The sequence below is a fragment of the Oryzias latipes genome, chromosome 11 (assembly GCF_002234675.1).
Source record: "Oryzias latipes chromosome 11, ASM223467v1".
Classification (NCBI taxonomy): domain Eukaryota; kingdom Metazoa; phylum Chordata; class Actinopteri; order Beloniformes; family Adrianichthyidae; genus Oryzias; species Oryzias latipes.
The window spans coordinates 23,637,557-23,662,270 of NC_019869.2; the positions used below are offsets into that span (position 1 = coordinate 23,637,557).

At 38.0% G+C, this 24,714-nt stretch overlaps 2 protein-coding genes across 4 annotated transcripts in view; one reads left to right on the forward strand and one right to left on the reverse strand.

The window, feature by feature from the left end:
* atxn1 (ataxin 1) overlaps window positions 1–7,332 on the forward strand; it is an 82,988-nt gene extending 75,656 nt beyond the window's left edge. For all 3 annotated transcript variants that reach the window (XM_023960181.1, XM_023960180.1, XM_023960182.1), the window contains one exon: window positions 1,426–7,332. In XM_023960181.1, the coding sequence (XP_023815949.1) occupies window positions 1,426–1,998 (573 nt within the window). In that variant the 3' untranslated portion in view covers window positions 1,999–7,332. The remainder of the gene's footprint in view (window positions 1–1,425) is intronic.
* A 1,999-nt stretch (window positions 7,333–9,331) lies between these two features.
* Window positions 9,332–15,613, reverse strand: gmpr (guanosine monophosphate reductase). Its single transcript, XM_004074240.4, has 9 exons — window positions 15,387–15,613; window positions 12,292–12,411; window positions 12,088–12,171; window positions 11,458–11,631; window positions 11,281–11,362; window positions 10,872–10,978; window positions 10,619–10,661; window positions 10,386–10,545; window positions 9,332–9,836 (listed from the first exon to the last, which is right to left on the reverse strand). Exons 1-9 carry the CDS (start codon window positions 15,471–15,473, stop codon window positions 9,656–9,658), a joined length of 1,038 nt encoding a protein of 345 aa, XP_004074288.1. The 5' UTR covers window positions 15,474–15,613; the 3' UTR covers window positions 9,332–9,655.
* Between the last annotated feature and the right edge of the window lie 9,101 nt (window positions 15,614–24,714).

Below are 24,714 nucleotides of genomic sequence, written 5' to 3' on the forward strand. Positions count from 1 at the left end.
ATGGACATAAATGAGTGGGCCGGGTCTCAGGAAGCTATGATATTTTTTGGATATTTCCTTTATTTCCATGACACAGTATTGTTTTGAGCATGTTCCACATGCTTCCAGCCCAGTCACAGCAGGATCAGACTCGAGCCAGAATCACATGAAAAAAAGTTGGCATACATCCCAAAAAATCTCTCGATTATCAGATTGGCATTGATCATGAAGACCTGCAGTGTGAGGACATTTTAGTCCTTCTGGACACAAGACATAGACCCCTATAAGGAAGAGGCCAACATGTGTAGAATACCGGTGGGGTTGGTGGAAAATTCTCTTTGGTTTGACCTTCCAGAGCATAATCGTCTATATAAAGCCTGTCTGATCAAACAGGTTTTTTTTTGTTTTGTTCTGCTCTTCTTTATGATGAGGAAAGGCCATGCTAATGTGGTTCATTGTATAGTAGACGTATGCACTCTGACACTTCCCACGCGCCTTCCTGTTATTGCTTCTGCTTTTCCCAGGTCCACACACACAACCATGAGTGCGTCCTCCTAACTTTCTTTCAGGGTTTGCGTTGAAGCCAGATAAATTACTTCATTTGTCTGTATCCTCCACCCACGCAGCACATCTCTAACCATCCCTCCAGCCCCCAGCTCCTCTTTGATTCTGTACCCCACAAAGCTGACCGTCTTTCAGGCTTTCTCTACTCTGTATATTTTTCTTTCACTTAGAGCTTCAAGTGCACACTCAAAAAAAGTAACTTTGAATTTGAATTATATAATACTTCAAAAATTTGTCTGGTATGCTTTAAAAATAATGTCCTTGTTAAATCTTAAGATTTTGTTTTACCATTTCTCATTTCATTCAACACTCCATATCTGTGTAAACCTGTGTTTTCATCTCCACCCTCAAAGATTTTTCCCTTTCCTTTATAATTTGACAACATAATTGAACCTTCTAATTTCAAATAACCTCCTTGATATCCATCATATTTCATTGCCTTTTATTCTGTTGATAGCCCTTTCACACTTGTAATCAATGCATTTGCACTTAAGCTTCTTAGTTTTGTTACTGGTACTTTGTTTCCTGACTATTCATCGTTCTGCCACCCGCTTATAGATGTACTTCTAACAGATCAGAGCTGCCCGCTCCTACAGAGCTTTATTTCAACGCAAAACTTTACAATATACGGTTTTAAAGTCGTTTCATCCAAGTAACGTATTTTTGAAAACGCAGTCCATCACTGCAAGCTTCATGATTTTTTTCTCTAAAGTGTAAATATAAAAACTGATTCTTTTTAAGGGAAAACCAGAATAGAAAATAAAAAAACAGAAAGACAGGCATATTTAAACCTCAAGTGATTTAAACTGGGTTAATTTAATAAGTTAAACAAACCAAGTGTTTACATTTTGTTTTGTATAACCCAAACTCTCTGCTCCTCAGGTAAGCGTGGAGGTCTTGTTGGAGTACCCATTCTTCGTTTTCGGTCAGGGCTGGTCGTCATGCTGCCCTGACCGGACCACCCAGCTCCTGGAGCTGCCTTGTTCCAAGCTGTCTGTCGGCGATGTTTGTATTTCACTCACCCTCAAGAATTTAAAGAACGGATCCCTGAAGAAGCCACCCAGCCCCGCTTCTGTTCAACCGCGCAGCCACCAGCACCTAAAAACCCACAGAGCCGTGTCAGACGTACCGCAGAGCTGCAGTGGAGGAAACTCCCGGCACCGGGAGCGGGAGAATGGCATCAGTCAGCAGAGGAGTGATGAAAGAGGGAACAGGAGTGGGGAAAGCTCCAGGATGGAAAATGGGGATATCGTGTTGGAGGAAAGGAGGTCTGTTTTCAAAGGTCAGGTTGCCGGCGGTAAATCGGCAACAAGCAGGAAGCGAAGATGGTCTGCTCCGGAGGGTCGAGACATAGAAAAATCAGAGGAGGAGCCGCCCTTAACTCTGCCCAAACCTTCCTTTATCCCTCATGAGGTGAAAGTCAGCATAGAGGGAAGGTCTAATATTGGCAAATAACGCGTAGCAGGACTGTTAATAACCATTGGGTTTGGAAAAATAAAAGGATCCTCACAGAAAAATACGCCAATGTTAATGTTTTCTTTTTTCTTTTCTATCCCAAATACTGTAAAAGTATCACCTTACTTTGAGTCTATGTAGTTTATACCTTTTTTACAGGTGGATTTAAAATCAGACCAGCAATCTGTGCTGTTTGAAATATTGTCATGGGGGATTTGTGAGTGGGGGCTCTGTGGCACGCAGACAAAAGGCCTCGTGACTCTGCCTGGTTGCTTACAGTCTGCACAGTTTGCAACCTTCAAGGTGGCATATTTTGCTCTTGGTTTACTGACAGCGATTTCTTGCCCCCTCGCACTTTAAGGTGGGGTGTACAAAGAAAAGCATTTGTTGTTTTTTTCACGCGAATCATTCAATAACATCAAAAGGAAAAAGCGGGTTTGCTAAAAGATTTACACAGTGGTCACATCTTTACTGTGTAAATACCTTCTGGTTTGTTTTAAATCAGAAGGAGCCGAGATGGAAGTCATCGGGAAGCGTCTGTGTGCCACACGGCCGTTTTCGGTTTGACGACAGGAAAGTCTTCGTTAGAGTTTTATGATTTTTATTTTTTAACCCCTCATCTCACTTAATGCTTTAAATGATTGTCAAAAACCTAAATTAGGGCTCATTTAGGTTTTGATTAAGCCTAAATGGGTTAATGTATAATTACATATACTCAATTGTGAAACACAGCGGCTTTCACTTTTCGAAGCAAATCCTCATCATATATGGTAACTAAGTTGAGACATTTGTATTCAGAAGAGCTGTGAGAGAATCAGGAGGGTCTGCACGTCAGCTCAGAGAGGATCAGAATGTTTCCGAGCACTTAACACACCTGTCGCAGGCACCACACACAATAGTCCATACTTTATTTACTCAGTACTTTATGTTTTAGATCTTTTTTTTTTAATAATTGGGACAGTGGCAGAAAGTAGCAGCAGCACTTTGAAAAGGTGGAGATGAATCACAAAGCAGGAGAGGAATGTGACAGGTGTTGAGAAGGAGAAAAAAGGAAGAAAATGAGCGACAAGTTTCAGGGACAAGCTTTGAAACGTCTAGTGAATTCCAATTGTGAGGATTTGTCACTGACTTGTAACGTTTGTTTCCCAACACTGAACAGTGCGGACCAGCCCTGCAACCAGTGGCATGGCGCCGTGTTCTTCAACAGCAGATGCACTGGCTGCGGTGTCCCATCTTCAAAAACACTGGTGACATTGGATTAGTGCACTTTCCAAACAGGATGGTTGTACTGAAAGTGCTCTGTGATGTGCGTTTGTGACAACATGGGATTTCAGGAGCGTGTTTGTGTAGGAAAGAGATTGTTTGAAATGTATATAGACAGTGCTTTTTGTCCAGTGTTTTTTTCTTCTTCTTTACTTTAGAGAAATTGCATTTTGCACATGGAGAGGATTAAGTTAGGTGGAGAGATCATTTCTGATGGCGCGGTCTAAAAAACCAACACAAAAAGACACTGGAGGAGACGAGGGTTTTTTCGTTCTTAAGCAGGTAATTAGCACATTTGAAGCAAATGTTGTGTCATCTGCTCAATTAAGGTCAAGTTGTTTGAACAAGTGTAGCTTTAGAGCAGAAGTTAAACGTGCCAGCCCACTAAATTTAATCTGAGGTTTCTTGCGTTCAGAGGGAAGCTGAGGGGCGATGAGCACTATCTGATGATTATTTAGGTGGACAATCAGAGCCATTTAAAAAATATATCTGAAAAAGAAAATGCCCTATGTGTGGGATATTTTCCCCAGAACCTGCTTAGCTTCTGCAGGACTGTCTGTTCTTCACATCTGTTTCTACTCAGCCTCCATATTTGTCCGTTCCCCTTACGGTTTTGGTCATTTGCTTCTCAGATGCTGATCAGTCGTATTTTGACAGGAACAATTTGTTTTTTACTTTTTGAAAAGCAAATTTTGTTTCAGAAGCCGATGTGACAGAGAAACAAAGATGTTAAGAAGAAGCTACCAGAAATAAAAATATATTAAAAAAAAGGCTCCGCTTGGAATAAAAAAAACAAATCAGATCATCACCACTGTCATCCTTTTTTGTTTTTGTTTTTGGAAGTAAAATATGTAAACAACAACTAGGACAAGCAGTATGTGTGATGTGCAGTCTGTGCATTTGTGTGTGTCTGTGTTGGAGGGAGTGTCAGTTGTGTTTTGCAATTGTTGTTTTATTCATTCCCCCTCCTGAAAAGCAGACCCATCAGGTGAACTGATGCCAAAGCCAAGGGTTGCTGATGCTGCTTTGGTTATTTTAGAAAGCAATAGTAATAAAAATAATACTTTTCTTTTTCTGCAATAAAACATTTATTTATAATTCCGATTAAAGCCAAAAGCAGGAAAAAGAAAACAATCAGTTCCTCCTTGTAAACTGGGTAATATTTTAAAGGAGTTCAGAAAACCCGTCAGAAGTACATATCTGTATAGAAGCTGCAGTTGCACCAGTTGGTAGCATTCAGGGAAGCCTCTATGTGCAGTAACTGAATCAAAGCCCAGACCTGCTCTGCCCCTGCTGGGAAACCTCAAGGTGTGCGACTGTCACCTGGCAGACTCCGCCCAGCTCTGCCTTGTTGCCACGACTCCATAGTGACCTCATTAGCTTAGCATAGTGACCTCGTCATAGCCAGCCCTCCCAGCTTTAGCTGGCTTTCAATAAAGCCTGGACTGCCCTTCGTTGTTTCACTTTAGCTTTTCTTAATGCAGTTTAGCTTAAAGACCCACTCCTGTCATGAAAGCATTCCCAGTGGTCTTTAAATTAGGAGTATGCCGCTTTTAGCATAAATCAAAGAAAAAAATTGGGCTAAAAAAAACCCCCCACCTGTGAGTTCATCGGAAATTCACCTCAGAGTTGCGGGCGGTGCTGTTGGTGAGGAATAAGCCCGCCCCCATTTCCCGTCGCCCTGTTTACACGCTATCCCACTAGCTCACACACCAATTTAACATTACCGGCTGGCATCTACGTGTGGGTGCATAAGAATGGCCGTTGTGGCCTGCCGATTGTATTTTCTGCATCACAACTACAATCTTGTTTAAACTGGATTTTTTTCATCTGCTCCTTATTCACAGCGATTTGAATAAAGAAATACTCTGACATGCAACTTTGAGCTCCATCTTCTTTATAAATGTCGTCCGTCATGAGGAAAAATGCCACAAGTACATGTCAAAAACCCCAAAAACAGCTTTTTTTACTGGAGTGAGTCTTTAAACTGGCTGCACTTAAGAGTGAAAGGCTTAATTATAGGTCAAAAGAAAGAAAAATGATCATATGAATGCAGTAGGGGGGGAGTTTGAATATAATCTGAGTGTATGTGGTTTGGATTTTGTCTCGCTGGCCCCAAGTCAGCCCCCTTTTTACATTTAGAGATGTACTACAATGTGCAATACTTCTGTGATTCTGTTGTCCCCTGTGCCAAGTGTATGTAGCATAGTCTGCATCCCCCTCGTTTGCAGCTTTTCTGTTCCTATTTTTAGTTAAACGAGTCCTCAAAGAGGAACGATGCAAATCGGAGTTTGGTGATTCTCTTCACTCTCTGGTTGTGAGGCCTTTGTCCACTGTTGTGTGTGTCTGCAGAGTGCGTTTACGGCTGTCTCCCTCTGTAATTGTGTGTGAGATGCTTCATTGGTTCATGCAATGAAGACCCACAGGAAATAGAAACCCTGTCGTTAGTGGGGACCACTTTTTGTAAAAAAAAAACTAAAAAACACATGTGTATATATATATATATATATATATATATATATAAAAAGAAAAGAAAAACCAACAGAGATGCACATGTAAGTAGATGTGATAAACTTGATGATGTTTCAGCACTTTCTAATTCTGGGACGGGCTTGGCCTAAACCCCCTCTGTCTTGGGCTGCCCCCCGCCCCAGGGCCAACATTCTTTTAGAACAGACAGTGAGAATGGAAAAATAAAAGTGCGAGGACTGTTTTGAAAAGAGAGAAATTGCTCAAGTTTCTTGCACATCCCCTCGCTGCAACCTTGTTCTTCACGTCTCTTTTCTCCTCTCTCACTTCGGTGCGTTCTTGGGTCCAACGGGCCGAGGTGTTAGCTGATTCCATGGTTCTTTTCTTCTAGGAAAACCCACCCTTAATGGAAAGCATCTCTTCGTTTGTTGTGTGAAAAAAAACTGTTTCTTTTTTTTTCTTTTTTGCACCGCATCAACCTGGCTGGGTCACCGTTTTCAGTGGTTCCTCTTACAGCTTGGTTGTAGTGTGGAAGGAGTGAAAACGTTTCTGAAGGAGCTTTTTCTCTCCATTTCGGTCTCTTTGAAGCACTCTGCATTATGTCAGGAGATTTCAACTTTATCGAGAATGTTGACTTTTTTGTTTTTGTTTTGACAAGCTTCCTCATTGGAGGAGCACTGCTTATGTCATCTTTTCTTTTCTTTGTTGGCTTTTGCACAACTTGACAAATAAAATGAATGTTGGTGTGTGAGCTTTGACTTTTCGGTCAGAAAAACAGCATGTGTGCTTTTTTTGTTTCTGGATGTTTGTACTTCCAATTTGGAAAAAAAAAGAAAAAAAGGATGTTTTCTCTACACTTTGACGTGTTTTAAAAGTGAATACATTTCGATCAGGATTCCACTTTTTTCATTTGTGTTTTTTGTATGATGTCAATGTCCATAGCGCTGGATAACCAACTCAGGCAGAAAGGAAAAAAACAAACAAAGGTAAACAGGTCCACATAAGAACTTAGTTTCTCCCAATCAGTTTATAACGTGGGCTTTTGAATAGGGGTTATTCATTATGTAAATTGCATATAATTTTGATATTTCACTTGATTTAATGCTAAACAAATGTTGATATTGACAGTTAACCATAAATTATTAAAATGTTGTGTGTATAATCCTAGAGATGGCTCAGATAACTCTTCTAAGGACTGAACGTCTCTGGTGTGCCTCTGTGGATCAAACACTGGGGGGACAGGCGTTTTGGGTTCATGACCTCTGACCCCGCCCACTACCACTGCAGGGACAGACGTATCTATTCACAGCGGCTCGTCTGAATCTGAACTCAGCTCTGAAGCCTGCAGCCCGTCTGTCTGGATGTTCCTCTGTTCTCCTGCTACTTCAAGCTCTGAGATGGAGCGGAGGTCAGGACGGGCCGCCCCACAGTGGATCCCGACCAACTTGTTTGTTCCATACTGTACTCACCTAGTCCCTGTCTCACCTCTATAGAAATGGAGAAACCCTGTTGGTGTATGTAACTGAGCTCTGTACAAATGCACCTCTTTGAAGACGAAAAAAAAACAAACTAAATGAAACCTTGACATATCTGGAGAAAACAGATAAATGGTGTCTTTATTTAAAGACAATATATGCACACACAAACAAAACACAAGTACAACCTGGAATATGTGTGGAAAACAAACCCACTTGCATTAGCAGTTTACAGCTCCCCCTAGCTGTCCAAGCAGGATTTTAATCCAAAAAGAAGAGTTAAGCTTCACTTCTACTGAATGTGAACATGAAAAGGTAAAAAGAAAAATTACTGAGCTATTTGAGGTGAGAACCAGCAAAATACAAGCAAATTGAATGCAGTACTGTATTTAAAAATACTATTTGAAAAGATGACAATCAAAAATAAAAATAAGAGGAAGAATGTGGTGGAGATTCTTGGTTATGGGTGAAATCAATTTATCAGACATCTTTGTTTAACTTTTATTTATAGATTCTAGATTGCTGGATCATGTGGATCATTTTTGATTCTCAAAGTATTAAGTCACTTTGAGTGGTGCCAGGTATGCAGGAAAGGAGTTGCATTTACTCAATTACACTTAGTTAGGAACTTTTCTGTATAATTGTACTACGGTACTCAGCATAATTTTTTGCACCGTAAACGTTGAACTCTTTCTGAAGTATATTAATGTTGATAAAACAGTCCTCTCACTCTGTTACTTTGGACTTCCGTCTGGGTAGTTACTCTTTAATTTGAAACATTTGTACAATTTGTTGCATAGATACACAATAGTATCAGTATGGACTGATTTAAAGGTCAACATCGACACAGACAAGAGTAAATCATTTTGCTCTCACTGGAAAACAACACCAAAGAAAAGCTTCATTTTAGCTGCTCAGGTAGAAGCCCACATGTGTTTTCAGGGTTTTATTCAGTTGATTTACATTTTTATTTCAGTAGCAGCAATTACGTTTTTGACTAACATGTTAAAACACCAAAAGACATGTTCATCAGAGTGGTATTACAAGTATTACAATCAGTATTTAAGTACTTTGGCCCCGGGTTACTTTGTATTTTTTTCCAAGTTAAACAGACTACTTTTTACTTGTAATTTTTTTAACAATACTTTTACTCTGCAGATATGAACTGCAGGCAGGCAGGCTGTTTTTATGTTAACATTTATTTAGCAATGTAATTTTTAAAATCCTGAATATTACCTGCAAATATGTCTTACTTTAAAGTATTCATCATTTTTCTGGAACGACTGTTAGTATTTGAATGGTTAAAATTCACTTTATATATAGTTTATAATCGTTTTCTTTTTGTCCATTTCAACAAAAAATATAAATTCCAGTAAAGCTAATGTCATCTGAGCTAAAGGAAAGGTAGAATAGTATATTATATTTACTAAAGATTCAGGCGATCTTGGATTATTGTATTATTATGTATTATTATTATGGATTATTTGTCTGTAGGGCGGATACAGAATTAACCAATTTTTAAAAAGATTTTTTGCTTGGTCTATGACTTTTTTTTTCTGACTTTGAAAGTTAATTTTTTCCTTTAAAAAAAGGCAAAATCCTTTTTTTAGTTTAAGAAAAACTACCTAAAGAAATCTCTTAGCCTGAGGCAAATGATGCTGCAGTGCAAGATTAGCTTCAAATCTTAAGTGTCATGAAAAAGCTTTAAAGAAACACAAACTGACGATATTCAGATGAAAGATTTATTTTATTTAGAAAGACATAAACATTTCTTCTTTCCGTGAGGCTTAAAGTGCAGCATGTACAGTTTTCATGTAGACCTTTTTTATTTGAAGGTGTGGCATCATTTCTGTAGCTGCAGAAGGCACAAAGCTTGTTTAGACTCGAATTTGAAATTTGGGAATGGTGAAGATGACTGGAGTGTGAGAACAGTAAACCACTTGCTTGTTAAATATTTGCATCATTTAAGCCCATATCTCTATGTAGCTCACCAGGACCACATCATGCACATGCAAGAAGGAAGATAGGACTGAAATAGAAGTCAGTAGATTCTTCTGGCAGTTTAGTGCAATTGTATAATTATTTTTCAGCCAAGTCATCCAGATCAATAACCTTAAGGCAACAGGTTTGCATGAAGGGTTTATTCAAAAAAATGCTGCAGATTTAGAAACATCTAATCACAGTCATCTTATCCCAAAGCTGAGAAAATCGATGGTATAGCATGCTTTTGCTATTTTTCCCCTCACATTTCTTAATGCAGTTATAATATCTTGATTTAGAATAACAACAAGCAGTTGATTCTTTGTGGCAGCTGAAACATTGAGGCACAGGTGCAGTGTTTATGAGGTGAAGAGGGTCCAACTAAGTCCCAGCAGGACTCTCCATGGACAGGCATTAGTATGTTTAATGCAGGGACATTGTTTTAGGTATATGAAGCTGAGTGCTCGTTCCTAAGTGAACATATGGCTGGACTGCTGTGTTACGCGGATGAAGGTGGTTCTACGGCTCAGCTCCTTGAGTTTGGCTGCGCCCACATAGGTGCAGGTGGAGCGGAGCCCCCCAAGCACGTCCCGGATTGTGTTTTCTACATCTCCTCTGTAGGGAACCTCCACTGTCCTACCCTCAGACGCCCTAAGAGCAAAATTCAAACACAAGAAAAAAGTACACACTCTTATTTTTCCATGAAATAACTTCAATATTGAATGCATTTGTGACTTTAACTTGAGTTGTTTTTTATTTCCAGGTTTGGAGTTATTTTGTGACTTTGATTTAGAAAGCTAAACAACCAACCAAAACAGATGTGCAAATAAAAATGGTTCTAATCAGAGTTTAATTTGGTTTTTACTTTGCAAGCCTGAGTCATATTTGATAGAGTTTTTTGTTGAGAGTAATGACAAAAAACAAAACTGTCTGTCAGTCTGTTAGCCCAAAACATCCAATCACTTTATTTGTTGAATACCTTGCTATAAAACACAAGACCCCTGACATAAAATACAGATATAAATATAAATTCAAACAATAAAAAAGTCCTAAAACACTATAGATTAAAAAACAACCATCAAAACTTAAAATGAAAGGAAACACCATGGCCAAAACTTTGAGGAGGCACCGTGTATTGATAAAAATACAGAAAGGGTAAAAAACAAACAACCCCAATGCGTGTGACGTAGGACGTCTCACCTGTACTCAGCAACTCCGCCCACATATTTCTTCATGGCTGTGTCAGAGCTCATGCCGTAGAAGAGTTTGTACTTTTTGCCATTCTTTTCAATCGTTTCCCCAGAGCACTGGTCGTGGCCTGCGAGCATCCCTCCCATCATGACAAAGTCAGCCCCGGCCCCTGAGGAGTCAAGGGGAGGTCAGACAAAGAGGTCATGTGTAGCTGGCATTGAATTCTGGGTCTGATTACTTACCAAAGGCTTTCGCTACATCTCCAGGACAGCTGCAGCCACCATCCTGTAAAACGGAACACAGGATTTTTATGTTATTTTTGACTTAAACTGGAAAAGCTATGCCCTCTACTGGCTATAACCTGTTACTACAGTGCTATAATTACTTTGATCCAAGTGTTTTGGAAAACTGTTAAAGTTCTCCCCATTCTCCAAATTTATCCCTAATTTTACAAGTTCTTGCAAAGCAGTATTTTTTACAAGTTTGAAGACTCACAGAGATGATGTGTCCTTTCAGGCCATGAGCCGAGTCTGCACACTCGATGACGGCACTCAGCTGTGGGTAACCCACTCCAGTTTTTATCCTTGTTGTGCACACAGATCCTGCACACATTAGAGAAGCTTGAGCACACATCTATACTGAACCATTGTAGATATTGTAGAACCAGGAGATGAGGCTACTTCCAGTTTAGGCCACTGTAAATGTGCACAGATTGTTGTTAAACTGGATGAGCATCTTTTTTTACTCCAGATACCTGGACGCTGAGATTAAAATTCTACAGGGTTCCAAGAGATAATAAATATTCAACACATGCTGAGTAGAAATATTACTTCATGGTGAGTTTTATTCTCTTAAGTATTAGTTTCTTTGTACTTTCTGTCCTTTCAAACCCACTCAGACTCACCTGGTCCAATGCCCACTTTTATTACATCAGCACCAGACAGGATGAGCTCTTCCACCATCTCTCCTGTTACAACATTTCCTGCCTGACAGGAAGACAAACCAACCCAGAGTCTCAGAATGATCATTCTTGTGGAACCAAAGTAGTACCAAGCAAGCTTTGATGAGGTCTGTCTCTTACCATGATGGTATGCTTGGGAAACGTTTCTCTCACTTTCTTGACAAACTCCACAAAGTACTCAGAATAGCCATTGGCCACATCCAGACAAATGTATCTAAGAGCAGGGACGGCTTCTATAATGGCACACAGCTTCTCCAGATCGGCTGTTCCGCTCCCTGAGCTGGCAGCAATATGCTGCAGGGAAAAAATAGCTACATCCATCAGTGTGCTCCGTTTGGTGTTTTTAACATGTTCTTGTGAGTTTTTCTCATGATGGAGGACACATATGAGTACTTCTTTATTCAAATTGTAGTGATTTAGGATCAGACGAAAAATTCTGTTTTAAAAAGAGCATATTTATGACATATAAAATACACTGGGAGGGGGGCCACAGTCTTTCTGCTCGGCGCCGCAATGGGAAAGGGCACGAGGGGCGGGGTTGCACTGCGGCAATGGTTCTGCCCAAAATTTAAAAGGAAATTCCGGATGAACTACTGCTGCAGAAACCATGTCCTAGAAAATGACACAGGTTTTTGGCTGAAAATGGCACAATCATAATGTAAAGACCACTGGGAACACTTTTAAAATAGAGGATCAGAGTGTGTCTCTAATTCTGCTTTGAAAGAACACAAAGAAAAGCGATTATCTTACCTCCAAACATTCTGGATGATTAGCAGCAAAGTTTTTCCAGTCTTCCACCGAGTAGTGTTTATGCACTGCTGTGAAGAGAGTGTGCTGGAGGCCAAAACCAAAAGACTCCGTCACAACCTAATTGATATCAACCATATCTCCCGTCCATCTTAAACATGCTAATCAAAACTAAAAAACGACATAAAAATAATATTCCTCACGCACTTTACTGAGAACTTGTGCCATCTCAAATGTTCCTGTGGTGTCCATATTGGCTGCAATAATGGGGATCCCAGTGTAGGTCTGCTTGGAGTTACGGAATGTAAAAGTTCTTTGAAGATCCACCTAAAGAAGAACACAATTACACTTGTTTGTGATGAAATTGTCTAAATGATGTTGCACAACCACTGAGCAGCTTCTGAGGTTCATGTTCAGGTGTGTGGAGTCAAAATGTGGAAGCTCTGAATCATTTAGATCAAACTGTTCCTGCTTGTAATGGGATACCCTGTAGGAGAAGTGACCATTCTATCAGAGGGGATTTTTTTTTATATATACCGGTATATATATATATTTTTCAGAAAAGCACCTGTATTGAACAATTGCAACAATGCGACCATTTTTACTCATTATAAACTTTAAACATTTCTATATTCCAGGTATGTAGCAAGATACAGTTTACTAGCTGAGATAGGTATGGCTTGTAAGCTAGCATTCACTATAATTTATGAGGTTTAGTTAACATTACTCTTAGCAAAAAGTAGTCTGTTTAAGTGTACTAGGCACAAAGAGTCTATACTAAAAATGAAGCAGTATACTTGAAGTTTACCTTATACTATCTATAAAGTTAATCTGAAGAAGTATTTGGTTATTATACTCTTATACTATGCATACAGATCCATAGTATGTTTGCTAAACTTATACTCAGGTATACTTATGGTACTAAAATAAGCTTCAGGGTGGCTACACTTTGTTAGGGAATAGTTTGTTGTCAGGCCTTAACTAGTTTGTTCACTCACCTTGTTGTGACATTTTTTTCAGTAGCTAAGTGTTCTAAACTCATCCAAAACAATCAAATCACAAACACTGCTCACATTTTTTTTGCATTTTATTTATTTTTCCTAGATGTTCAAACTTTAAAACGGGTCAATTTGACCCGCAACATGACAGGAGGGTTAAGTAAAACACTAGTTTGCCTTTCAACAAATTAATCAAACTCTACTAGACAATCATTAGATGTAATGGATTCTTTGTGTGATGTAGCGTACTGTAAGTACAAATATGTCTATTTGGGATAAGGAGCAATAATATGATGTGTCAAGAAGGTAGCATCATTTTCTTATATTTCCTCGATTTTATACATTCATTTATGATTTAATATCTTCGATTGATTTGATTTTTTTTTTCATTTGTTTTTAATACTAAAATTACTTGAAAAAAACAACAAATTACCGGTAGTCAATCAAATGTTTTTGTTTACTTTTTATGTCTCTCGACTCCCCTAACTGTTTTATAATATTACTATAAGTATGACATGATTTTAATGAGATTCCTTTTGATAACACACGCAAGAAAAGTCCCTATCATGAAAAGGAAAAAATAATTAACTAATGTTTGGAAAACTGGGGCTCTCAAGGGCAAACTGTCGTGTTTTGAGATATTTACTGCATAATTAGCCCTTTGGTTTTGATTAGTAATAATGATGAAGTAATATACGACTCGCTGCAAAATCTATAAGCACTTTAAAGTCCTCGCTTATATATATATAACAGATATTGTAATCCATGCACCTGATCTAAGGTTGTATTGGAAAATCCAACAGGACACTCCCAACAAACAGCCGTCCATCACAGCTACATTACCTGAGCATTAAATATTAACCTGATAATAACTTGTTCCTCTTTGAGAACATTATTTGAAATAAGTATTGAATATATTAAATATTATCCTCAAAAATGTCAGCAAATAGGAAAAAGAAAACTTTAAAAATGTTTTTTATTAATGTCTTTATTTTAATGTATTTAATTTATTCTATCATATTTAATAATTCTATTTTATATTTTTAATTTGTCTTGTCCAGCAGCTGAGCCAACCGATGAGAGCTGAAGGCCTCTTGTGTTGGACAGTGTTTCCTGTTACAATAGCGGCTTAAGAATCTTTGGACACGCAAGATGTATAAACAAAAAGAAAAATACATTAAAAAAGCAAAAACCTTACTTTTACTGGTTGAATGTGTGTTTTAAAATAGCATTTTCTCCATCTGCAACTGTGCACAGGATGGGCTAAAATCGACTAGAGTAAAGGCACTCTGTCCTTTAAAAAAACATTTCCATTTGACATTTCCAGATTTTATTTATTCATGTATTAATTAATATTTTTGCAGGGGTGTTTTGATCATGGTGGTGCAACTATCTCTCACTTCAGTTACTCCTGGCCTGTGGAGGTGGGCATCTTGTGCTCCAAGCAGAAGCACAGAGAACTTCAGCTGGTCTGCTGTGTAAATATAAATAAACTTAAACATGCAGACTCCTGTAGACTTGCAGATCCTCTCATTTTTGGAGCTCCAAGAGCAGTTTTTTTTCCTTTGCACCCTCATGTGTCTGTTATGCTACAGTATCCTCATGTCACTGTGGAGTATGGAATGTCCTCTGCTTCCCTGTAACACACAGTCCTATTTTTAAACAGCATTTCTGAGAAATCTGCTGTGCCTCGTATTGCTTGTTGCTCCTTCTTCCAACGTCCGCTGTCACCAAACCATAATCACTACGGGTCAGTACCAGACTCTGATTTTGTGTAATGAAACTGAGCGAGACGAGGGGATAAACCCCAAGAACATGTTTGTTTTGTTCTAGGCGGTCAAACGTGGATGCAAGCAAAACGTGATCTGTCAGATTTGCTTTGAACAATCGGATAAATTCCAGATTTTGGCCAGATCTTAATCCCAACGTTGTTTTTTCTTGTCTTCTTTGTACACAATTAGTATCCAAACGTCTGTCTGACAGAATACTCTTGTGTTTTTTTTCTTTTTTGTCACCTTTAGGAAGGTCACCTCCTTATGTTAGGCCTGTGATATGTAAAAGCTGCAATAGCTACATGTATAGAGATACAGTCAGCTTACTGCTCGACTCCAGTGGGATATCCTCCCAGCTTAATATTTCAGTTTTACAGATATCTAAAAACATGATAATGCTATTAGTTCATTTAAGCTAAGTTGATATGTCGAGTCACCTATAGTACATGCCTTTTAACAATACATTCTTTCACTAAATGTTTTTTTCAAGCCTGAAGATCATGACCTGAACGTAACTGTAAGTATCACCAACCTCAGAGCGACTCTTAAGGCTGCTCCTTTTGGGTCTGAACAGAACATCCTTAAAGTCCAGTTTGAGGTCTGCGTCCACTCGAGGCATCTTGGACCCCCAGAACCTGGATGACCAGGATGAAGATGACGAGTATGCGAAGGGTGCTCCGCTGAGGACGGCTGCAGCAGTAGCAGCACTGGTGGTGGTGGTCACAGGTCTCAAGCCCCAACCACCAAACCCGAACCTGCAGGCGGCCAGCGTATTTATAGCAAAGGGGGGGCTTAGCCAGTTCTGGCCCCCATGGCTTTATTTGGGCCTGGGCTCTCTCCCACCCGCCTTCCTCTCTGTATCCCTCCTCTCCTCCAGCCTTACATCTGTCCTCCTCATCCAGCAGAGTGGCAGGAGCAGCAGTGGCTAGCTGGCACTGCTGTCCCATTCACTAATGCACAAACACACACACACACACACACACAGACAGGGCAGCACTGCAGCAGCAGCAGCACATGCGCTGCTGCTGCTGCAGTGCTGCAGAGCACACCTGCTGTCCGGTTGAAGCATTGCTCCACGTGATGCCAAACAGGACTGAGAAAAAAAAGAGGTACAACACAGAAGCAGGTAATAAAACGTAAATGAAAAGGTTTTGTTTGGATATCAAAACTTCCAAAATGAGTCGATAAAATATAAAGAGAAAGACTTTTTTTATTTTTCAAAAAGGATGTCATTTTCTGAATTCTTTGCACTTTGAGTTGTCTTGTTCCTAAAAAATATACCAAAAAATTGAATCAGATGTGGGACTATTTGAACCTAATATATGTTTTCCCACCTCAGGTTTATAATCCCAAAAATGATTAGAAATTAACTTGTGACTTTGCTTGTTTTAAACTTCAGCTCCCATTATTGCACAACATGACTTTCCAATGGTTATAAATCTAAATCTTATGGAAAACAGGTTCTTCCCGTTCTTTAATTTAAAAAGAAAAAACAACAAATATAAACTCTGCGTGTTACAAAGTTGAAAGGTTGAGCTTGATGATAAAAGCAATGACATATAGGTAAGAACACTTACAGTCTTCTATACAGTGTGAGTGGGAAAAATATTTAGTGATTTGAGTTCCTGAATGCGCCAAAAGTTGGACTAAACCATTAATAAAAAGGGGAGGACTGATTACGGGGTTAAACGAAACTAAGGGATGTGATGATAGATATTTCATGTATTTTTCTCATAGGTGAAAGTAAAAAAAATCAAATTATTACATTAGCAAAAAAAAACTTGCAGTTACTGGCTATTAATTTCTTTTTTTTTGTATTCAATGAAAAAGTAGCATTGGTCAGTGGGAAGACACTCATTTGGCTGACCTCTACGCCTCAGCAACCCTTAAAATGTTTCTAAAAATAATATTCCAAATATGTTTGTGTGTGATAATGCAGATACATTGACCTTTCCATTGTTTTAAAAAGAATTTTTGAGTTTATTTTAACGTGAAAATCTTTGAGGTAAACCTGTTAGACACAAAGAGAAGGAGAATTTTTAATTACATTTTGTTTTATTTCATATACAAATTAAAATAAACACAAGTGTCTATGAAGACTCTCATTCATCCAGGTTGGTTCCATTGTAGTAGGTTTAGGGGATGTCATCTGGACTTGGTTTTAAAGTTGGAAGACGTTTCACCTCTTGTCCAAGAGGCTTTGTCAATTCTGAAATAGCTGGTCTAAGAGCTGGTATATATGCGCTCATCGGGGGAGGAGTCAGACCTGAAACTGGAGGTGTTGTCCACTTGGAGAGGGAGTCACTGACTCCCCAACCCCCAGCTGAGGACAAAGGACTATTAACGACCCGAAACCACATAGGCTAAGTGGACAACACCTCCAGATGACAACCCCTAAACCTACTACAATAAACACAAGTGTGTAATTAGAGAGATAAAACAAGACAGTGTGCTTGAAAAGGAGTGGGTTGAATAGAAATCGTTTTTACATCACATGATGATTTGTGTATTTCTATGTACATTTTATTAAATAGAAATATTTTTGCGTATTTCTATTTAATCTGAATGAAGTCACAGAGATTCATCTTTTAGTCCAGGGCTGGCCAATCCCGGTCCCCAAGAGTCAAAATTCTGCTGGTTTTCCAGTTCTCCCTGGACTGCTTGATGCTGACGACCTAAAACAGTTGAGTTCAGTCAATCAGTCTGTGGAAGCACTTGAGTCAGCTAATCAGCAGCAAGCTGGACATGGAGAGCTGGAAAACAGGCAGGGTTGAGGCTCTGGGGGACCCGGATTGGACAGCCCTGCTTTAGTCTATGCAGATTATTAGACTATAAAATAGTTTTAAGCCCAATAATTAAAAAAAAGCCTAATTCAATAATTAAAAAAAGAACAAAAGAAAAAGGGTTTTGTGTGCTTTAAGGCTTCTACTTAACAAATGACTGTTCCACAATATGACCACTAGATGTCAGCCTTGTTCATAAAAACAACATTTTTGAAACAGAAGAATGAGCTTCCAGGTCAATGACCTCTGTAAGGGGGGTTCTCACTTTTTTAAAAGTGGTTTACAAAAAGTAAAAAAGTTTTAATTAAAAGGTATCAATGCAGCTGCACTCAAAATGACTATCTCTGTTCATATTAGTTATATTTGAGCATACACTGTCTTGGTAATAATACATGGGGGCTACAGTTTGTAAGCATGTTTTATTTGGTTAAGATTGTTGCTGCTATGTGTCTATTTTAGTAAAAATCAAAGTGTTAAAAAATAGAAAAAAACAAGAAAAATACCACAAAGGAACAAATTATGCAAATAAGTGACTCTTTGCACCTAATATTGTTGTTTTTCAATACTGTTTCTTTGCTTTACCAACTCCAGATGCATCCACCCACAAAAACTTTATTTTTTAATTTCTAATTTGGTTTGAGTTTTAAATGCACAACTATTTCCTGCATGTTAAGTCTGCAGCAAAAGAAAAGATTTAAGTAGAAAATCATCTGTTGATTTTTGTGTGTGACTGTATAATTGATTTTCATCTAAGATTTTGCAAAAATACATCCTGTATGAAACAAAACCCAGTCATGAACAGAGTATGTTAAATCATGTCTATAGCTGGACAAACAGACTTTTATATCTCCTTATCTCTTTGCGAGTGATAAAATTAGAATAATCAATAATCAGAATCAGTATCTTTTTATTCTCATAGTACATGGTGACCCAATGAAATTGCAGCCTTGGAGTGGAGAATAGAATAAAATAAAAGAAAAGAAAAGAAAAAATGAAAATACTATAACTCACGTCTAGACAAAAATGTAGAATATGTACAGAAACAACTGAATATTAGATATGTATGAAAAAATAGAATGGAATGAGTTGGAACTGGTGGGGTCGAAGGTTGGAGGAAGACAGTCTTTGATGTAGCAGCCGATCCAGACACTTGGTGATGACAGGTGTGAGTGCAACTGGACGGTAGTCCGTGAAGCTGTGGATGACATTTTGGGTATTGGAATGATGATGGATGACTTCAGGCAAGCAGGGATGAAATCCTGAGCTAGCGACAGGTTAAAAATCTTTGTGAAGACCAGGGAGAGTTGGTCGGCGCAGGCCCGCAGAACCTACCCAGGAACTCCATCGGGTCCAGCCGCTTTCCTGGAGTTTACCCTGCTGAACATCCGTGGCACGTCCTGTGCCTGCACAGTCAGGGGTTCGGAGCTGGAAGCAGAGTGAGGACGAGGTGATGGGGCTTCAGACTGCAGTGGTGTGGTCTCGAAGCGTGAGAAGAACGCGTTCAGCTCTTCCACTAGTGCAGCGCTGGAGTGTGCCTCGGTGCTGGTCTGTCCCCTGAAGGTGTTGTAGTCCCTGCCACACCTGCCGAGGGTTGTTGTTGGAGAGGTGGCCCTCTATTTTCCTTTTGTAGTCCAACTTGGCCTTCCTGATCCCTCTCCTCGGGTCGGCTCTGCCCGTCCTGTACAGGTCCTTGTTCCCTGACCTAAAGGCAGAGTCACAGCCTTTTAGGAGCGACCTGATCTCTCTGGTCATCCAGGGTTTTTGGTTAGGAAAGACCCGGATGCGTTTCACTTCTGTGACAATAATTGTGAGATAAGGCAGTTCCAAATGTAATAAAGGCCTTTCGAGCCAGCAGCCCTATACTGTACTGATAAAGGGTGCTGAGCAGGTCACGGCTTTAAAAAGTTGTCATGCCAGCAAAACTGATAAGAAAAGGACAGTCTGGCACAAGCGTGTACTTCTTGTATCCTGTGTCAGCTTGTAACCGTCACGGATGGAGTCTCAGGAGTGCAGCTGATGTTGGAAGTTGGTGAAAGTCCAACAAGTAATCCTTTCTGTGGGTCAGGTGTACGTGCAGAGGCAGAAACTCCTCTAAAATGGGTCACTTTGCCCGTTTAGCACATGTATGGGATGCAATGCAATGTTTTTTCACTCAACCAACAACATATATCAATTTTTGTAATTTATTTAGCATATAAGCAGCAGCATCACACAGAACAAGATAATAAAACAGAAGATAAAACTTGCATTGAGTAACTTGCATTGAATAAAACAGTAAAGCGTGCAAGGAGGTAGATGAAGCCATGGAGGTTCATGTTGAGACCACCCTTTGAAAAGCAAAAGATTACAAAAAAAAGACAAATAAATAAACTGACACATGACAACAACATAAAACAATTTATATAAAACAATGAGTGAAAAGTAGGTCATTACAAGATTTGGGTCCAGGATATCTTATAGAAAATTGTTCTTTTGTACAAAGGTAAGTGTGGTTTGTCTTGTTGGATGGCAGTAAATTTGGTGATTGAACATGAAGTCATTATTTATGTGTGAAGGCCAACTGGTATTGTAAAGTACACTACATGCAAATGTACAATTATTTTGTAGTAGCTTGACCCTTGTGCTATCCTAGGCATTTTAACATTGGAGTTGGGTCATCTAGACCCACTAGACAGTGCTCTGAACCTTTTTTCTTCAATGATTTGTGATCTTCACTGGTGTCCATGGATTACATGAAATCTTTCCACCTTTATCCACCTTTGTCATGGTAGGGAGAACACGTCAAAGTAAGGGTGGGGTCATCTAAGATAGCACAAGGGTTAAATTTGTATAAGTGGCCAGTAAAAGTTCTGCAGTAAGTTAAGTGAGAGTAAACTAAACTAGAATATGATGCCAGTACGGTAAACATTTCAGAGGAACCAAGTGTCATATTTTATAAATTGATGCCAGTGGATTCAGATATTTTCCTGCATGCATGTTCAGTATGTTCTCTCCACTACAATTTATAATTCATCCATACATTTAGAAAATGCCATTTGTAATTTTGCTGATTCTTATTTGGCCAAGTGCATATTTAAATATAAAAAGGATAGAAAAAAAGACCAAATTACTAATTTTCCTATACTTTCACAAAAAACAACATTGGCCATCATTTCTACAGCTTTCTTCAGTAAAACATCATAACAACCCTCAGCAAAAAGTAGTCTACATAAGTGTACCACCAGTAGTCTATACTAAAAGTGAGGCAAAACATTTGAAGTTTACTTTTTATAAACTATCTATATAATGAAAATGTAAATTTTCCAGTTAAGTATGGATAAGTATTCTGTTAATTTGCTTCCTACACTACACGTTCATAGTCTAGCCATGAGATTTGTCCAAAAAATGAAGAAAATAAAAACATATAAATTGTGTCATTTGCACAAATTAACAGACTCAACTTCAAGTGGAAATGAGGATGCTTGAATTAATTTCATGGTGAACATTTTGTCCGTTGGCTCGAGTACACTTTAAGCTCTGAGAGAACACAGATGCCCGCTCGTGCAGATCAGAGCGTCGAGTTACCAGCTGGCGATGGCGGGGAGAGGTGGGCTCGGTTTTTTCTGGGAGGAAACTTGTCTCACAGACAGTGAGAGGAGGAGTTTTCCCTGGACACGGTGTCAGGGGGACAAGCAGATGGAAAACACACATGGCAGCTGAACAGAAAAGAAAGTAAACATCTCTGATCTCTTCTTTTTTGGCACCAGTTGAAGTGATCAAATCTTCAAACGCTTTATTTTCTGTCAGTGTGAGGAGCTCAGGTAGCAAACATAAATAAGATGTTTGTCCACTATGGAGGACGGAGGGGAGGAAGTAGAATTTTGTGAGCAAATTTTCACAGATTTTTGCAAACAAACAGGTGAAACTGCAAAAGTAACACTATTTAGTCCAGAAAAGTACATTTAGGACCATTCTGGTTTAAAATAAATTCCTTGTTTTCCTAAAAGAGTCTTGGTGCGTTCCATAATTTTAATCAAATTGGCTTTAGTGCAACAAGGAATTATTACTGGCTAAAATGTGTGATAAAAAAAATTCAAACATTTTTGTTTGCGTATGTAATAAATGTGAGTTAAAAAGCCAAGATCTGTCATTTATACAGTAAATTCATTCTGATAGCAGCTTAATTGTTGAATGCATGTAGTTTTTTTTTTTTGTAAAGTGCCGGTTTAGTACCAATGTTTTCTCAAAGTGCAAATACATCTATAATTGCAGATGTTTTCCAAACACAAGTTTAAAGATTGACAGCAGGTTATTTATTGAGTGAAATGTCAGCGTCCATCTTCCATTCATTCTTCTCTGCTTCAGCTTCCTCCTGTAATTTTCCGTTCTTTATAAATGGATGTGTTTACCTTCAGGGTTACTTTGGTTTGGAAAAATATTTTACTCAAAACAATGGGTCACCGTGATCATTCCCCTAGTTCAGTGGTCTGCAACCTGTAATTACGGAGCCATTTGAGCCCATTTCTCACTGATATTAACCCAGTAGGAGTCACAAAATCTGACTTCCCCCTTTAATGCAATAATACTCTGAACACACTGAAAACAATGATGCCAAAAGAGGCGTAAAGACAGGAAAGAGACTTTATTGTCTTCAAAGAAGAGTCCAATGTCCTTTAGGTGCAGGTGAACTTCTTGAGTCCTTCAGCGTTAATCAATCCACAAATGGTAAATATTTAAAAAGCTCTTATTTTCACAATGTCAAATGTTATTTCTTAAGGAAATTCAGATTACAATAAACCCCACCTGCAATGCTCGTAAACAAAGGCATGAACAGAGAGTCTTTTTGCCTTTTTTCTCCTGGACTCCCTGAATAATTGTAATATACGTATTCCTTGCATTTAAAAAAAGAGGAATAAAATAAATGAAAATAAATAAATATAATATAATATAATATAATATAATATAATATAATATAATATAATATAATATAATATAATATATATGTGTGTGTGTGTGGGTGTGTGTGTGTGGGTGTGTGTGTGTGTGGGTGTGTGTGTTTATATATGCCCAATCTCACCCTTGTGCAACACAGGAGGCAGTAGGTTACAGCTAAAAGATTTGATCTTTTTACTTTCAAAATGTATGTAGGTTTATTAAATATTCCATGCAAAGATTTCACTTTGACCCCTTCATGTCTGAATTTTCTTTTTTAATTAAAAAATATTCTTTACTGTTTTTTCCTTTCAAAGTGATACTGAAGTAAAGCAGTCCTTGATTTAATGGTATGTCCTGGCGTAGCTTCTAGCTCTGCTGCCATTAATATTAAAATGACATAAAACATACATACATATATATATATATATATATATATATATATATATATATATATATATATATATATATATATATATATATATATATATATATATATATATATATACATATATACATAATTAATATAATATAATTAATAATTTAATATGTTTTCTTTCCTTCTTCTCTCTGACTATCTTTGTAGAAGGAAGGGAAAAAGAACAAATAGTAATTTTGCTGCTGTTATAAAACACCACTGTTTTCCTTCTCATCCAGTAAAAGGATCCTTTGTATCCATCATAGTTGTGTCATAGGTTTTTTTTTTCCTAATTTGCAAGTACCCATGATAGTACAATGAAAAATTTGTATTCCTGACATGACTCTACATGTTTCCTTATTTTATTTGAATGTCGAAAGTAACAACTGGTTCCTCTAACAGAAAGCTGTTAATTTGAAATGAAATCCTGTGAGATGATTCTTAATCAGGCACACCTTCCTCCTTTAAAGCAAATGAATTAGAAAGACTTTCTATCTTATTTAACATTCAGATAACAAGTTGTGAACAATCTTTGTAATTTTAAAGCATTTTTAAAGTTTTTTGGAAGAAAAATAAATCATCAAATCGTTTGTATTAACCACAAATTCTCTGTAATCTATATTCTGTTTACATTTCATTTTAATAATTTTTTATTTTACCTTTTTTTTAAATCTCAAACAACCATGACTTTAAAAAAATTTCTAAAATTTTGAACTAATGAGGAAACAAAAGAAAGTGTGAATTGATGAACAGAAACTCAGAAAAGACCCTTTAAGTCAAGTTTAGAAACAAAACCACAACACAAAATAATTAGAACTGTTACTTCAACCCTTGTGCTATCCTAGGCACTTTAACATTGGGAGTTGGGTCATCTAGACCCACTAGACAGTGCTCTGAACCTTTTTTCTTCAATGATTGTGATCTTCACTGGTGTCCATGGATTACATGAAATCTTTCCACCTTTATCCACCTTTGTCATGGTAGGGAGAACACGTCAATGTAAGGGTGGGGTCATCTAAGATAGCACAAGGGTTAAACAAGTCAGAAAGAAGTAGATTAATAGAACATAGTGTTTATTAGCAAAGGGTAGTTTGTGAATATGGCTAAATAGGGTCATTTGCAGAGGATTTAAATCCTTTTTTATGCAAAAATTGAATTTTGCTACTAAAGGCACTTTGTTTTTATTTTTGAATGATCAACTTTAGCCATGAATATCTTACCTATTGGATTTTTCATTGATTATAATTGAGTGTATGGTAATGCAACAGATTAGTGATCTGTTCAGGGGGCCCAACACTAGCTTGTTCGGGTTCAGTAACCCCGTGACCCTGAAATGGATTCAGTAGGTTCTGGTGGATGGATGGAGGGAGGGAGGGATGGAAGCAGACTAAAAATCTTACTTATCTCACCTAAATTATTACAAAAAGTTCGACAGTTTTCTTTTTTTTTAAACCTAACAATTTAAAGTCTTCTCTTCAAGAATCTTGAGGATTTCTTCTAAAGAATAAAAAGTCTAGATTTTTTTTCTACTATTTAAACTGAACTAAAAAAAAACCTTTATGGCATAAAGGTGGAGCAACAAGGACAGACCATTTTCCCAATGATAACTACTGATTATTGCCCGACAATGCAGGCTTTATATTGATCACAATTGTTTTTTCAGAGCTAGGTCCAAAAGCAGAATTTAGAAATGATAAATAAATTCATTCATTTTTTTTTTGTTTTTTTTATATGCTGTCATAAGATCA

What these genes read in the sequence shown, in the direction of transcription:
- gmpr (XM_004074240.4), bottom strand. Translation starts at nt 15,473, where the DNA reads ATGCCTCGAGTGGACGCAGACCTCAAACTGGACTTTAAGGATGTTCTG. An exon ending in GCCTTAAGAGTCGCTCTGAG is followed by an intron (nt 12,412 to 15,386) that starts GTTGGTGATACT and finishes GTTCTTCTTTAG; the next exon opens with GTGGATCTTCAAAGAACTTT. An exon ending in AAAAGTGGGCATTGGACCAG is followed by an intron (nt 10,979 to 11,280) that starts GTGAGTCTGAGT and finishes TAATGTGTGCAG; the next exon opens with GATCTGTGTGCACAACAAGG.